This window comes from Eubalaena glacialis, chromosome 4 (assembly GCF_028564815.1).
Source record: "Eubalaena glacialis isolate mEubGla1 chromosome 4, mEubGla1.1.hap2.+ XY, whole genome shotgun sequence".
NCBI classification, from domain to species: domain Eukaryota; kingdom Metazoa; phylum Chordata; class Mammalia; order Artiodactyla; family Balaenidae; genus Eubalaena; species Eubalaena glacialis.
In genome coordinates, this window is record NC_083719.1 from 168,427,713 (window position 1) to 168,443,732 (window position 16,020).

At 47.3% G+C, this 16,020-nt stretch overlaps 1 protein-coding gene across 2 annotated transcripts in view; it reads left to right on the forward strand.

Moving 5' to 3' along the window:
• Positions 1-16,020, forward strand: part of ADAMTS2 (ADAM metallopeptidase with thrombospondin type 1 motif 2) — a 229,653-nt gene that overhangs the window by 186,925 nt on the left and 26,708 nt on the right. For both annotated transcript variants that reach the window (XM_061190082.1, XM_061190083.1), the window contains 3 exons: positions 127-259; positions 872-985; positions 14,444-14,589. In XM_061190082.1, coding sequence (XP_061046065.1) covers positions 127-259; positions 872-985; positions 14,444-14,589 — 393 coding nt within the window. The remainder of the gene's footprint in view (positions 1-126; positions 260-871; positions 986-14,443; positions 14,590-16,020) is intronic.

Here is a 16,020-nt window from a genome sequence, read left to right on the forward strand (position 1 = left end):
CAGCCTAGGGCTGTGGTGTGCAGGCAGGCCCACCCCCGAGGCTTCATGAGGGGCCTCAGCTGCCTCCTGGGCTGGATGGCCAGTCCTGCTGAAGGCAGCTTGTGGCACCCATGTGTCCCCTCACAGCTCCTATGACTGCCTGCGGGATGACCCCTTCACCCACGACTGGCCAGCGCTGCCCCAGCTCCCGGGGCTGCACTACTCCATGAACGAACAGTGCCGCTTTGACTTCGGCCTTGGCTACATGATGTGTACCGCGGTGAGTGTCGGAGCCCACGACACCTCTGAGGGCTGGGCGGGGGGAGTCTGCCCCAGATTGGCCTGGCTTCCTGGGAGGCTGGTGTTGGGTGGCTCCCTGGCACAGGGCGGAGCAGCCCTCCAAAACAGCAGCCTCTCCCTCCACACCCACTGCTCTTTCCCCAGTCGGCACCCAGAGCCCTCCTGGCTGGTCCAGACATGGCTTTAGGAGGGATTGAGGCAGTGGAGTGTTCAGCAGGGGAGCAGCGGGTGCTCATGGGACCCTGCAGTGACCGCCCCTCCTGCCTGGGCCAGAGGAAGGCCACCAAGCCTTCATGCCAAGCACACTTGTGCCCAGCCTTCTGTCCAGGCTCCGTGACAGGTGCAGCCACCAAGGTCTGGAGGCTGGGGAGGCCAACCAGCCTGCAAAGATGTGAAGCACCGTGCTGTCTGCTCGAGGTCCTCAGAGCCCCAGAATCACACAGAGCTCAGGGCACCACACAGGCCTGTCATGGGTGGACAAGTCATTTCTGGCTCTGCAGCTGTGCAAGAGGACCCTGGGCGACAGGGTGGCACCCCTGGAGGGTCCCTGAAGTGGGAGGTGGCCTGGCTAGCTGCTGGTGCTCTCTTCCAGTTCCGGACCTTTGACCCTTGCAAGCAGCTGTGGTGCAGCCACCCTGACAACCCCTACTTTTGCAAGACGAAGAAGGGGCCTCCCCTGGATGGGACCATGTGTGCACCTGGCAAGGTGAGTTGGGGCAGAGGGCAGGCACTGTGACATGCACAGATCTCCAGGGACAGGCCCCGCAGGGCCCTCGGAGTAGGGCCAGGGGTCTTCTCAGGGGACCCCTTCCTCATTTCTAATAACCCCACACTCCACAGCTTCTGCCCTGTGCACTCTTTCTTCTATGGGAGGGAACCTGGTGTCTCAGATCTCCTCAATGTGCTTCAAGCCCCACTGCAGGAATCCCCTCCTCTGAGGACCAGTTTCAGGGTTCCAGCAGCCTTCCATCTCCTCCTGCACACTGTGGGTGACTGGGTCACCTCATCTTGAGGCCAATATTGGCCAACATTCTGGTGACCACGGGATCCTCAGGCCCAGCATCAGGCTTGGCCTTTCTATCCTCTGGTGCCTTGGTGTTTGGTCCCTGGTGGGCAGACTTGTCCCTGGAGGTAGCTGGATGGCCACCCAGCAGCGCCTGCCTGCTGCTGCAGGCCCTCTTCCCACCTTCCCACCTCCTACTTCCAAAGCAGCAGAACAAAGGGCTTCTCCCTCCAGGCCAAACTCTGGGCCTGATTCTCATTGGTTCAGATGAAATCACACTCCCACTCCTTGGCCAAGCACTTGCTAGGGGGCTGGCTTATGCAGATGAGCCTAAGCCTAGCCCAGGAGGATTCAGCCCAGGGAAGACACGCAGACCCAGCAGCATCCAGTGAGGCCCAGGAGAGGACTCCAGCACACGTCCCCCAGAGTCAGGCCTAGAAAGGCACCCAAACCACCTGAGCCTGAGGTTCCTACACCACAGGTCTTAAATTCTGCTTTATTTTAAAAGCCCTGGCAGAGCTTCTTAAAGATATGGATTTCCAGGTCCACCCTGAAGATTTTGATTTGGGATAAGGACTGAGAATTGTTTTGTTTGGTTCTTTATTTGTAAAATTATGGTAAAATTCACATAACTTAAAATTCATCACTTTAACCACTTTCAGTGGCTTTTAGTACATTCATAATGTTGTGCAACCATCACCACTATCTAGTTTCCAAAACTTTTCATCACGCCAAAAAGAGACTTCATTAAGCAGTGACTTCCCATTTCTCTCCTCTCTCCAGTTCCTGGCAACCACTAATCTGCTTTCTCTGTCTATGGGTTTGCTTATTTTGGAATTTCATATAAGTGGAATGATATAATATGTGCCTTTTTCACTTAGTATAATAACTTCAAGGTTCATCTGTGTTGTAGCAGATATCAGTGCTTCATTCCTTTTTATGGCCAAATAACATTCCACTGTATGGATATACCACATTTGTTTATCATTTGATGGACATTTGGGTTTTTTCCACCTCTTGGTATTTGTGAATAGTGCTGCTAATGAACATACACGTGTATGTTTCTGTTAGATGTGGGAAACGGTATTTTTAAGAGGTGCCCCAGGTGATTTAGCTGTGCCCCTAGACTTAATGGACTGTCAGAAGTTGGAAATGAAATGTTGTTAGTAATACTCCAGGGACTTAGTAATGCCAGAGCTGACCTCGTAGCCCTGCTCCCCACAGGAGCTCGAGGGAGGGAACGGGGCCCCAAAACATTTGCCATAACCCCAGTGGGGAGCCCAGTAAGTGCTAAACTGGAGAATGGGACTAGCTCAGCATGGCCTCCTTCCCCAGTCTGCCCCTCCAAGTCCAGCCCTGGGTGGAGAGAAAGAGTGGGAGCAGCCCCTGCACAGTGTGCTCGCCCAGGGGTGTGTGTGGCTGGCCTTCACCCACAGGAACACTGACCACTACAAAATGTGGGCCAAAGAGTGCCTGACCGCCAGCTGATTGGCCCGCTTCTCCTGGGCGGGAGGTGGGAGTGGGCGTGGGGTCTGGTGAGGATGGTGGGCAGATATGGCCAAAGTACCCTTTCTCACAGAAAGCACTGACTCGGTGATGACCTTTCACTCTTTTTGGTGGTAGTACCCTTAGTTCATTTAGCCCAATAAAAACCCCATCATTTTATGTATTAAAAATCAGTCTTGTGCTGATTGAGGGGGTGGAGCTGGGGCTTAGCTCAGCCTGCCCTCGTTCACAAGGAGCATAGGTAGAAAGCTAACCTAGGTGAGGGATTCCTGGTGTGTGTGTGGAGTGGGGCTGGAGTGGCAAAGGGAGAGAGGAGGAGGGGAAGGGCACCTCCCGGGGGCCTATCAGAATCCTCTGCCTCTATGAGTTACTTATTGCAATGTAATCTTATATTTGGAAAGCAATCATCCTTTGTCTCTCCCTTTCCTGCAAGAACAGCCACAGGGCCCAGGAGAGAGGAGAGGCAGAAGGGAACAGGGGGAAAGTCTAGGCAGGTTGGAGAAATAGCAGGTCATCTCAGGGACCAGGGCTTTGCCAAGCTCAGCTGTCCCTTTCCGTCCCTCTCTGCCCCTGTTGCAAGACCCCTGGCAGGGGGTCACACAGCACTCAGGCTCTGATTGGGGTCCTCATGTCCACAGTGGGTCATCCCAAGAGCATTCTCCCCTCTTGGCCTCCATCACTGGATTATACCCCTGCTTACTCACAGTTTCCTACACCCACCATTTCCCAGAGATGGAACAATGTATCTATATTCCATCCGCAGAGATGACCTGGAGAGAAGGAACAAGACTACAGATGAGCCACCTCCACTGCCTGCCCCTCAGTTTGATGGCTTTTTCATTGTCTGCCTGGGTTCCCACAATGGGGTGGGAAGGGTGCAGAGTGCATGTGTTGGTGAGATCAAGTGGCGAGGATGGTCGGTGAGGAATGAGGGCCAGTGGGCACACAGCTTTCTCATGGAATCAGGAGTTTTGGGCAGGCGTGTTTGGCTGAGAGGGGAGAGGTGAGCTTGTTGATCTTGGACATGGATGTGGGCAGTGGACCTGAGGATTAGTCACCTCAGCTTCACATTCATCCATCCATCCATGTGTCAGGCTCCCTCTGCCTCCATCAGACCTCGCTGTCTGTGGGGGTCGGCCATGAATGTGACGAGGCAGCCATGACATGGTGGTGAGGAGCGGGATGGGGAGGGACCTGTCGGGAGCTCAGAGAGGCTTCCTGGTCAGTGACCCCAGCCAAATCCCAAAGGGTGGAGAGAAGTGGGACCAGTGCTCCAGGCGGGGGGACCTCATTGGGTGGGAGCACAGTGAGGATGGCTGGGGAGGGTGGATGAGAGGAGCATGATGTTTTAAAGTATAATGTATTAGTAGAAAAGTTGAGGTACAGTAGGGCCAACAGATCAAGACAATTGCCATTGAAAAGATAGTTTGTTCCTCACAGATCCCAAAGGGAGGGGCCACACCACACCGTGGCAGGGGGGCAAGGGGGGGCGGTCGGGCACACAGGGAAGCATCAGGATCAGTTGGAGAGCAGAGGGCGGCAGGAACTGCAGTTTCTGCAGAAAGGAATGGCAAGGCAAGGTAAGCAGGCTTAGGATTGGCCGGTGTGAATAATTTCAGTGGGCTCTGGGGCATAGGGGCTGCCCCTAGTTGTCTGGCACCTGACTGGCCCTGGAGTGATTAGGCTGGAGGATGGTGGCCTGGAATTTAGGAGCCCTGATGAAGGAGGTGGCTCTGTGTGCTCTGGATTGATTGGTTTGCACTTGAAAATTGCACTAGTGGATGAGTTGTTTACTATTTCTAGGAACTGGCTAACCCTGGGAGGGACAGTCCCCCCAGGGTCAGCAAGGCCCAGAAGTCAAAGCATCAGAATCCAGAAAACAAAAGACCTGATTAACACACATGGCTCCCTAGGAGACTGGGTGATGGTGGGAGAGAGGGAAGGACTGATTGAACTGATGATGGCTGTTCCTGAGCCTGCTTCATGACCTGCCCTGTCCAGGGTGCTGGGGACATGGCTCAGATCTGCTCTCAGACAGGTGTGCCCTGTGGCCACACAGTGTATGCCCTGTTTACCCTGGAGGCAGGGTCAGGCCAAGCACAGAGGGTCCCCCCAGGTGCCTCTACCCTGCAGGCTGGGCTTGTGGGCTTACCTTGCCCTCCTTGCCTGAGCCAGGGTCAGGGTCACGGGCGGGGTGCAGATCCAGCTGGGTCAGGATGGCTCCTGCGTCAGTGTGTCTTGGCAGGAAGGAGTCCTTCATGTGTCTCACATTCACCTACAGTGTCTTGGGGAAGCAACGCTTACCCTAAGTTTTCATGAATTCAAAAGGACTGTTTCAGAAACATGTGCCACGGTGCTTATCCAGAGTGCAGAGGCCCTGTGATGCCCCATGTTTTGCTGCATAGTCGAGAACTGGCAGGCAGGCCTAGCAACAGGGACAGCCCATGGTCTGGGCATGGGAGTTTAAGCCCTGGGTCCCTCCCTCCCTCCTCATTGTGTGACCTTGAGCCATCCTTTACCCCTCGGGTGAGTCACCTAAGTGTCCAACTCAGTTATCCTCACAGCCCAGGCTCCTGGCACATGGTACCAGCTTGGGACATGCTGGGGGGTGGAGAACGGAAACCCAGGACCACAGTGGTTCAGAAATGTAAATGTGCACTTCCTGAAAAGAACAGTCTGCCTTTCAGGCTTTCAGACCAACCTGGCAGTGTTCCCAGCCCTGCTTAGGTGCACCAGCGCTCTCCGTGGTAGTTATCCTGAGAGGCAGCCCTGGTCAGGATTGTCCATGGGTACGTGTGGGCTCTGAATTCACTCATGCATGACATGTGACTTTGTGCTTTAAAATTTTTAAACCTCTCTATTGGATGAAATATTTGTAGGCATTTAAACATACATTTATAAAGCATTTTAATAATATTAAACATGTTTCTTTTATAATAACACTGAAGCATCAGAGTATAAAATTGTTCATTTGGGATAATTGCACTCTTTTAAATAAATGCTCATAGTCATCCAGGAGGAAATAAACCAAATATTAGAGGGACACCTTCTGAGTGGTGGAATTAAGGGTGATTTTCCTGTCTTTCTGCTTTGCCTTGTTTTCATATTTTCTACAGTGCGTGTGTGTTGCCTCTGTGCATTTGGTTGGACCCAAGTCTGTGGAGGAGGTGATCCATCACACCATGGGCCTGCGGAGTGTCCTGAGTTGTCCCATGCCCAGCTCCCCATTTACAAACTGGGGACCAATTTGTTCACTGGGGACAGGGGGACCACTATGTGGCCTCCTCCATCCCCCTGGCCCTTGGTTCCCATGCCCACCAGTGATTTAGAGGCTGGGCCCCGTCACAACCTTCAGAGGTGCCAGGACCCTTCCCATCCTCTTTGTCTTAGTCAACAGGGGCTGCTATAACAAAAAGCCAGAGACTAGGGTGGCTTAAACAACAGGCACTTATTCCTTACACTTCTGGAGGCTGGAAATCCAAGATCAGGGTGTCGGCATGGTCGGATTCTGGTGAGGGTTGCAGACTGCCATCTTCTCTCCCTGTCCTCACATTTTGGAGAGGGAAATCATCTCTCTCTTGTCTTCTTTTAAAGGCACTAATCTCATTCATGAGGGCTCCACCCTAATCACCTCCCAAAGGCACCACATTCTAATACCATCACATTGGGGTTAGGCTTCAACATGTGAATTTTGGGGCACACAAATATTCAGTCCATAGCATTCCCCTGCCTGGGCCCTCCTCCTTTCCTGCCAGCCCTCCCCTTGCTCCACCAGCTGAGGGGGACACTAGCAAGCATTTCTGTGGGTCTTTCCCTTCCCTGGTTGAGTGAGGGGAGCTCTGAGGTGAGAGATGAGGTAACTGTGGCCCGGGAAGGATGTGAACAGCATCACTGGTGACCTGGAGTCAGGCCTGCTGGACCCCAGGTAGCTCATGACTGTGCTTGTTGGCCATGTGGCCGGGTGCCCAACCTGGTGGTGGTGGAGCCCTCGATCACTTGCCCAGAGCCCGGGAAGGAGAATCCAGGGAGTGGCAGCCTCTGCAGAGCCTCGTATGGGCTCAGACTGGTGCAAAGGCAGGCCTGGGAGTGCTTCAGCTGTTTGGGAGGAGTGAGAGGCCTGTGTAAGGAAGAAGAGGCAAGGTGGGCTCCCAAGCAGAGATGTGCACAAATCTAGGGAGACAAGAGCCGAGAACCAGGAGGGATACATGGGAGCAACGTGGCATGGAGACGGGAGCTTGGCTGCCCTGGAAATGGGCTCTGAGACAGAGAGCTGATGGCAAGGTGTTTCCTGAGGAGCATGGTCAGGATTAACACCTGCAGAGAGAGAGAGTCATTGAACAGTGGTGTGGTCACAACGTGGGTTCAGCCTACCCTGCCCAGAGCTCCGGGCTGGCTTTTCAGAGTTGTCCCCCACCTTGACCTCTGGCCATGGCTGTCCCCAGGGAAAGGGCATGACTCCGGGCTAGGCAGCTGTCTTTGGCTGAGGGCATTTCCTATAAAGGGACTCAACTGTCAGCCATGAGCAACAAGCAGCTCTCCACAGCTGGGGGAGTGAGCGTCTCTGTTCTGCAGGGGGATCCCTGCATTACTCCAGGGGTGGGGAAGGAAATGGAGCTACAGGCTTCTTTCGCAGAGGAGCTCACAAAGACAGTGTGGTCTGTTCAGAGAGCAGTCAGCGCTCCGGTGCCTGGTGTGGCAGTGGGAGATGGAGCAGGGTTGGTGTGTAGGAGCCAGGCCACAGGGCTAGTCTAAATCCTGCAGCAGTGGGGAACCCCAGAAGGTTTTGAGAAGGAAGCAGAGATGGGTTTACCATGAAGCTGACGATGTATAAGCTTCAGGGCCCCATACTTGCATAAGCCCCTTCCAGGGCCCTGGGACAGGCCTCACAATGTGTTCACATAGTCATATATTTTCACTGACCATAATCAATTAGGATCACTCCTCCTTCCCCTCTGATACACTTCTCCTGTTGACATTAGAGGGGCCGTGGGTGCTTTGTGGCTTTGGCTAAGGAGAAATTGTATTTGGGGTATATTTACTGGTGTATTTACATGGTTTTTAGTACCTTATGTGTACGGTTAGGTTGTTGTTTCTATCCAGGTGTAAGAATAGCTTCTAGAAATATTCTTACTGCCTCTGTGCCAACTCACCCAGGGTTGTTGCGGAATCTGTGCTGTGTTCAGCACAGTCTCCTCAACTGATTGGAGAAAAAAGGCCTCACATATACTAGAGGTTGTGATTACTTCTATCTTTGCAATAGTTTGTTTTCTTTGGGGGTTTGTCTTGTAGATGGGGCACTAACACAGATCCAACTTGGATACTTCTTTGGAAATGCTAAGTGTAATAAGATGGTTCGCTTATTTAAAAACTGTCCAGACGTCCAAACATACACATTACAAAACACAAGGGGCACTAAAAATAATTTTCAAAGTCCAGGAGAGAAACCTGAATGCAGATGGGATGCAAAAAGTTTATTCAAAATGTTGATAAAGCTGTTACTAGTTTAACTGCAATTTTGAAATTTGTTTCAGAATGCTTCAATAAAGTAAGGGAGAAACGACAGACTTCTGATTTAGATATATGTATAAAGATACCTTCTTTTAGCATTTTCAAATATATTTATTAAAGAAAATTCAGATAAAAATCAGTGGAAAATAAATAAAAGTTTAAAATGAGTAAAGAAATCAGTAGCAATAAATCTGACTTCAAAAATTTAATTATAACGAAAAAAGTTTTCAGATCAAACTAAAGCAGTCATTCATTAGGAGAAGAGATAAATATCAAAGAGAAATAAGTAACAGGCTCTTGAAACGTTTGACAATGCTGTTAATGAAGAGGAGGGAATCAGATGAACACATTGGAAAAGCATTTAAACTTCTTTCTGATTTTGACATGAAATGTTGACAACATCAAAGGCAATGTAAAGCTCAGAATATTGCCCCTACAATAAGAATGTTGACAGCAACAGTTACTGAGTTGCTAATCCAAAAAGCATTTTAAATCAGGCTCTGACCAAGAAAACCTGAAATACCCTGAAATCCATATCCGGAAGCACACTGGATAGCAAATTTGATCATCTACACATTCACATAACATCACCAATAACATCTCTAAATTACTGAAAATTTAAAAATATTTCGCTCAACCTTCCAGAGCAGGCTAGAGCACACATACCAACTCCACCTGCCACCTGTTTTATTTTCCCCTAACAGTTTCATTAAGATGTGACTCACATTTAAATTCATCCATTTAAAATGTACAATTCAATGGTTTTCAGTATATTCACAGAGTTGTAAAACCATCACAACAATCAAATTTTAGAACATATTTGTCACTCCAAAGAGAAGCCCCGTAACCATTAGTAGTCACTCTGATTCATCCCCCCTCCCCCTTAATCCTCGGCAATCACTAATCTACTTTCTGTCTCCTTAGATTTGCCTCTTCTGAACATTTCATACAAATGGAATTGTACAATGTGCATCCTTCTGTGACTAGCTTCATTCAGTTAGCATAATGTTTTCATGGTTCATCCAGGTTGTATTATGTGTCAGTACTTTATTCCTTTTCGTTGCTCTATAATAATCCATTGTATACATATACTGTTTTTTATTTATCCATTTATTAGTTGATGGACATTTGAGCTGCTACCTCTTTTCAGCTATTATGAGAAATGCCGCTATGAACATTCGTGTACAAGTTATTGCATGGATGTATCACTTTTCTTGAATATGTGTCTAGGAGTGGAATTGTTGGCTCTTATAGTAACTCTATTTTTAACATTTTGAGAAACTGCCAAACTCGTTCCCAAAGCAGGCAGCTGTACCTTTTTACATTCCTACTAACAATTTCTCCACATCCTCACCAAAACTTATTACCTGTGTTTTTATTATAACCATCCCAGTGGATGTGAAGTGTTATCTCATTGTGGTTTTGAGCACCTTTTCATGGGCTTAATAGCAACTTGTATATATCTTTTTTGGATAAATGTCTATTCATTATCCTTTGCTTATTTTTTAATTGAGGTATCTTTTTATTATCAAGTTATAATCATTCTTTATACATTCTGGTTACAAATCCCTTATCAGACTGCTCAGATATATGGTTTGCAAATATTTTCTCCCATTATGTGGGTTGTCTTTTCACTTTCATGATCGTATCATTTGATGTACAAAAGCTTTTAACTTTGGTGAAGTCCAATTTAGATATTCTTTCTTTTGTCACTCGTGTTTTGGTGTTGTAACTAAGAAACCATTGCCATTAGGTCAAGAAGATGTATTCCTGCTCTTACATTTGGATCTATGATCCATTTTCAGTTAATATTTGTGTAAGGTGTGAGAAAGGAGTCCAGCGTTATTCTTTTGCATGTGAATATCCAGTTGTCTCAGCACCATTTGTTGAAGAGGCTATTCTTTTTCCATTGAATCACTTGGTACCTTTGTTAAAAATCAGTTGATCATATGTAAAGGTTCTTTTAGGGACTCTGCATTCTGTTCCATGAATAATATTGTCTGTCCTTATGGCAGGGCCACACTGTCTTGATTATTCTAGTTTTGTGGTAAGCTTTGAAATAGGGAAGTCTGAGTCCTTCCACTTTGTTGTTTTTAAAGATTGTTTTGGCTATTTCTGATCCTTTGACATTTGATATGAATTTTAGGAGATGTTTCTCAATTTCTGCAAAATTCCAGCATAAGTGTTGCATTGAATCTACAGATCAATTTGGGGAGTACAGGCATCCCTCGTTTTATTGGACTTTGCTTTACTGTGCTTTGCAGACATTACTTTTTTTTTTTCTTTTTTAACAAATTGAAAGTTTGTGGCAGCCCTGCATTATCAGTTGATGGTTAGCATTTTTTAACGATAAAATATTTTCAATTAAGATATTACATTGTTTTTTTAAGACATAATGGCACACTTAATAGACTACAGTATAGTGTAAACATAACTTTTACATGCAATGGGAAACCAAAAAAATTCATGTGACCCTCCTTATTTTGATATTTGCTTAATTGTGGTGGTCTGGAACCTAACCAGCAGTATCTCTGAGGTATGACTGTGCTTCCATATTAAACTCTGATCCATGAACATGGGATGTCTTTCCATTTCCTTAGATCTTTGGTTTCTTTCAACAATGTTTTGTAGTTTTCAGTGTACTAGTTTTGCATTTTTTTCTTCAATTTATTCCTAAGGTTTTTTTCTTTTTCTTTCTTTCTTTTTTTTTTCATGCTATTGTAAATAGAATTGTTTTCTTTTTTTAACTCAAAATACTTCTAATTTCTTAGTTGAATTACAATGTTGTGTTACTGCTGTACTGCAAAGTGACTCAGTTATACAAATATATATATATATATTCTTTTTCATACTCTTTTCCATTATGGTTTATCACAGATATTGAATATAGCTCCCTGTGCTATACAATAGGATCTTGTTGTTTATCCATTCTATATATACCAGTTTGCATCTGCTAATCCCAAACTGTTAATCTTATTGGGCTTCCAGTGAGTCATTTTTCTTTTGCTTCTTTTGACATTTTACCTTTGTCTTTCTATATTTGACTATATTGTGTCTGGGTGTGGATTTCTTTGCATTTACTTTACTTGGTTAAATTTCTTGGATGTGTATGTTAATGTTTTTAGTCAAATTTTGGAAGTTTTCAGCCATTATTTCTTTGAATATTTTCTACTCCTTTCTCTGTGTCCTCTCCTTCTGGCACTTTTACTGTGCACATTTCAGTGAACTTATGGTCTTCCATGTTTCTCAGAGGCTCTGTTCATTTTTCTTTATTTTTTTCCCCCTCTTCTCTTCAGATTGCATAATTTCTATTGATCTATATTCAAGTTCATGGAGTCTTCTGTCAGCTCAAATCTACTACTAAGCCCTCTAGTGAATTTTTCATTTGTTTTTGTACTTTTAAACTACAGAATTTCTTTTTCTTTTTTTTCTTTTTGTTTGTGTTTTTTTAGTTTCTATCTCTTTCCTGATGCCATTTGGTGAAGCATTGTTCTTTAGACATGGTTTCCTTTTGTTCTTTGAATGTATTTATAATAGCTATTTTGAAATTTTTGTCTGCTAATTCTAACATTTGGGCCTCCTCAAAGGCAGCTTCTGTTGCCTGCTTACTTTCCTGTGTATAGATTTCACTTTCCTGTTTCTTTTCACGTCTCAGAAATTTTTGTTGAAACTGGACATTTTAGATGATACGTTGAAGAAACTCTGGATATTGATTCCCCTAGACCTTGTTGTGCTGTTGTTTGCTTGTTTACCTGTTTATTTCTTTAGTGACTTGGATGCACTGTTTCAATAAATTTTATTTGCCCTGCAGCATGCAGCTGCTGATATTGCCCCTCAGAGATCACAGCCTTGGGCATATGCATAGTCACCCAGGCCACACAGCTTCCCACCTCCACCCCCAGAACAGTGGGATTAGCCAGGTTCTCTTTGTCTCTTTCTTTGATCTTCCAGCTAAACTTCTGGCTGTTCTGCCTCTATTGGTATCACACCCAATTAGCTTTCACTAGCTGCTAGCTGATGCTGTATTGTTTTTGATACAGTTGCCCTGGGGTACAACTTGTCTACAGCCTGACCCAATTAGATTCTGGACCCTTCACAGCGGCAGGGTGTTACCAATATTTGAGGCTTGCTCAGACTCCAGGAGGGCTCTTAGCTGTCTTTTCCCTGGTTACACTTCTTTTCCCTTGGTTTACCATTTTACTTGTTGCTTACTAGTATTGTGGAGCTACTGGCCTCCTCTTAGTTGCTCACTACCAAGATTTCTATTGTTTTTGACAATGCCCTTAGGCATGAACTTCCTCATGCTCTGTTCCAAATAAAGTTAGTCCTCTTAGGGTGAGCTATGGAGCTCTCAGTTCTGCCTCTCCCTCTGGGAAGACTACTGCACCACTGTGCTGGAGCTAGGAGCAGGGTGGTCCACTTCCAGAGTGACACTCCTGGTCTACGAATAGGTCACTGGATAGAGATAGTAGCTTCTAGTCTTCTTGGCTTTTCCTTTTCAGCATGGAACCTCTGCCCTACAAGCAAGCCAGAAAAGGGGCTACTGGAGTACTGTATTCTTGGTTTGCCATACCTGGGGTAGAACCTCCAGTCTGGGAGTGAGGACTGGGTGGGCAAAGGGAGTTCCCTGACTGGAACAGATTTTCTGCAACACAGAGTTGGGAGGTATGGGAGATGCCAGTGGCCTGCCTTTCCCAGGGTGAAACGAAAGCCCTAGACTGGGAGCTGAGGAGACAAAGACCTCTGACTTTTAGGCAGTAAAGCCTCCATCACACTGAGATGGGGAAGGAATGGGAGAGGGTTGTGGCTCAAATGTATAGACTTTCACTATTCTTACCAAGATTTAGTAAATTTTCTCCATTTGTTGTATTGACCTTAGGACAATTTCCAGATACTTTATTTTTTTTTAATTGAAGTATAGTTGATTTACAATATTGTGTTAGTTTCAGGTATACAACAAAGTGATTCAGTTATATATATTCTTTTTCAGATTCTTTTCCATTATAGGTTATTACAAGATATTGAATATAGTTCCCTATGCTATACAGTCAGTCATTGTTGTCCAGATAATTTAAATGGTTTGTTTAGAAAATAATTTTCACCAGTTAAATAGCTGTTTTACTGAGGAGAGAGTTCACCAAGTTTCTTACAGCTCCATTCTAGAAGTTTCCATTTGCTGCTTTTGTAAACAAAGTTTTATTGGAATGCAGCCATTCCATTCATTTATATGTTGTCTGTAGCCACTTTCATGCTCTAATGGCAGAGTTGAATAGTTGAAATAGAGAGCATGTAGCCTGCAAAGACTAAAACAGTTACTGTCTGGCCCTTACAGAAAAAACTTGCTGAGGAATGACTGCATTATCTTTCTATTCTCCCTATGGAATACAATCCTACAAAATTATTGTCATATGAAGAGGGCATGAAAGAGTATATAGTTAGAACTGCAGGAAATGTTCTGTCCATCAATCAATTTGAAAAAAATCATTGTTCTCTGTTTTTGGTGGTTTGTGGTATTTGTCAGTTTTTAAATATTTTGTTTTATATTTTCTAATTCTAAATCAATATTCCATTTTATACCTAATTTAGTATTTTTAATTTTGCAATCTTCTTCAAATGGGCCCTAAATTGTATAAGCTTCCTCTCTGGACTAGGAAGGGCAGCAGAGTGATAGATTCAAGTTGTAGACTTGAGTTTCTTGTACTCCAGTGTTCTACTTACTATATTCATGAATTTTTACCATGTCAACATATCACCTATCCTTCGTTTCCATATTTCTTTTAAATTGCTTTTTTTTACTTAAACAGTAGACCTTACATGTCTCTAGAGTCACTGGTTGATGTGCCGCTTACATCTTTATGAATGGCGCTGTGTGGGCACACCAGGCTGGGGGTTTCATCCTGCAGACACGGTGTGGGGTGGGCTCTGGCTGTGGGGACAGAGTAGGCTGAACAAGGCACTGAGGATGGTGGGAGACCAGGGTGGTGGTCAGGGGAAGCTGGGTGGGCCAACACCTTACCATGCCTCCCAGCAAAGTTCTGAGCTTCTAGGGGTGAGTAGGGCCTGTTCTCCCTGTGCCTCGAGGGCCAGGCAGTCATCACAGGCACTGCAGGCTGAAGGGTGGGGGGCATGTGACCTTCTGTCTTTCAGCACTGCTTTAAAGGACACTGCATCTGGCTGACACCTGACATCCTCAAGCGAGATGGCAACTGGGGTGCCTGGAGTCCCTTCGGCTCCTGCTCGCGTACCTGCGGCACAGGTGTGAAGTTCAGGACCCGTCAGTGCGACAACCCACAGTGAGTTGGCCCTGATGTTTCCCAGCCTTCCTCGGTGGCAGCTGCGGTCCCCAAGGGCCCTTGCTAGCCAACCCTATCCTGCAAGGCCCCTGCGGATGTCAGTTCTGGAGAGGGTGTGAGGGCAGGCAGCTCTGGCCCTGTCTCATCTTCCTGGGAGGGACTGAGACTTAGAGAAGGGAGGGCTCATGCCACATAGCCTGCTGGGGCCAGAGCCAGCTCTGGAGACTTGGAAACCTGGTCTTCTGACCTGGTGGCCTAGGGCCATTCCTCCCACTTGGCCTGCATCCTACTCTAGACACCGACCTCCTCTGCTCTTCTTGGTTGAGGGCATCAAGAATAGGAGGTGGAACAGAGATGGGGCAATGGGGATAAAGAGGAGGGCTCTCTCGGGCCCCAGGATGCCGGGAGCCTGAGCAGGAGAGCAGCTGTTTGCAATCAGGCAAGAGGCAGGGTCAGTGACATGCCACCCATTCCCAGCTGCCCAGGGGAGAAACAGCCTGGAGAGGCTGCCCGAAGGCCCGCTGGACTCCCACCTCCACCCATGCTCCCCATCCTGCCTCCCAGGCAGGCCCCATCCCCTGTGCTATCCTCAGAGCTCCCCTGGGGCTGTTACAGTTGCTTCAAGATGAGATTGACAAGACAAGAAGTTAGAAGCTCAGAGGCTACAGGGTGCTGGGTGAGGACTTCCAGGTTCTGGTCCAGGGTGCACAGTCAGAAGAGCAGATCTGGCCTGACAACCCCTCTCTCCCCCCACCAGGCCCTGACTCCTCGTGGTGCCTGATGCTGGGCTCTTGGGGTACAGGGGACTCACCCCCAGGTCTGGCCCTGGGGGAGATCATGCAGGTTCTGGGTGCTCTATGTTCTGTCCCTCCCACCTGCGCACTCTAGGGATTTTCTTACCCCTCTGGCTGGTTCAGCCTTCTTGGTGGCAGCAAGGGACAGGGGCAGCAGTGACGTGAGCAAAACTGTCAGAACTGCCTGCCATTCCATCTCTTCACAAACACTGTTGGGCCTGGAGAGTAGCTAACCCCTGGCCAGTGCCAGCATTCCGTGCACAGCAGTGACCATCAGACAACACAGATGCGCCACACAGAGCTCTGAGCACGGTTCATTTATGCCAGCTTCACTTGCATCCGCAGGGAATACGCACAGCTGCAGCGCCCAGAGCATTTCAGAGCCCACAGGCCCCACACAGCCTCTTTGTCAGCAACGCCAGTGCGCCCCGTGGGCCTCCCCTTTCGTGTGTCCTCCTGGAGACGACAGCTGGGCCTTATGCTACCCCATCTTTAGTTGCTGCTCCCTGGCTCAGTAGCTTTTCCTGGGACACTGTGGCCAGTGTGAAGATTCCTGAGGTTCCCAACTGGGCCCCCGCTCACTGGATTGAGTTCCCTCTGTGTTCTTTGCCTCGCCACTCTTGATTGCAGAACTGCA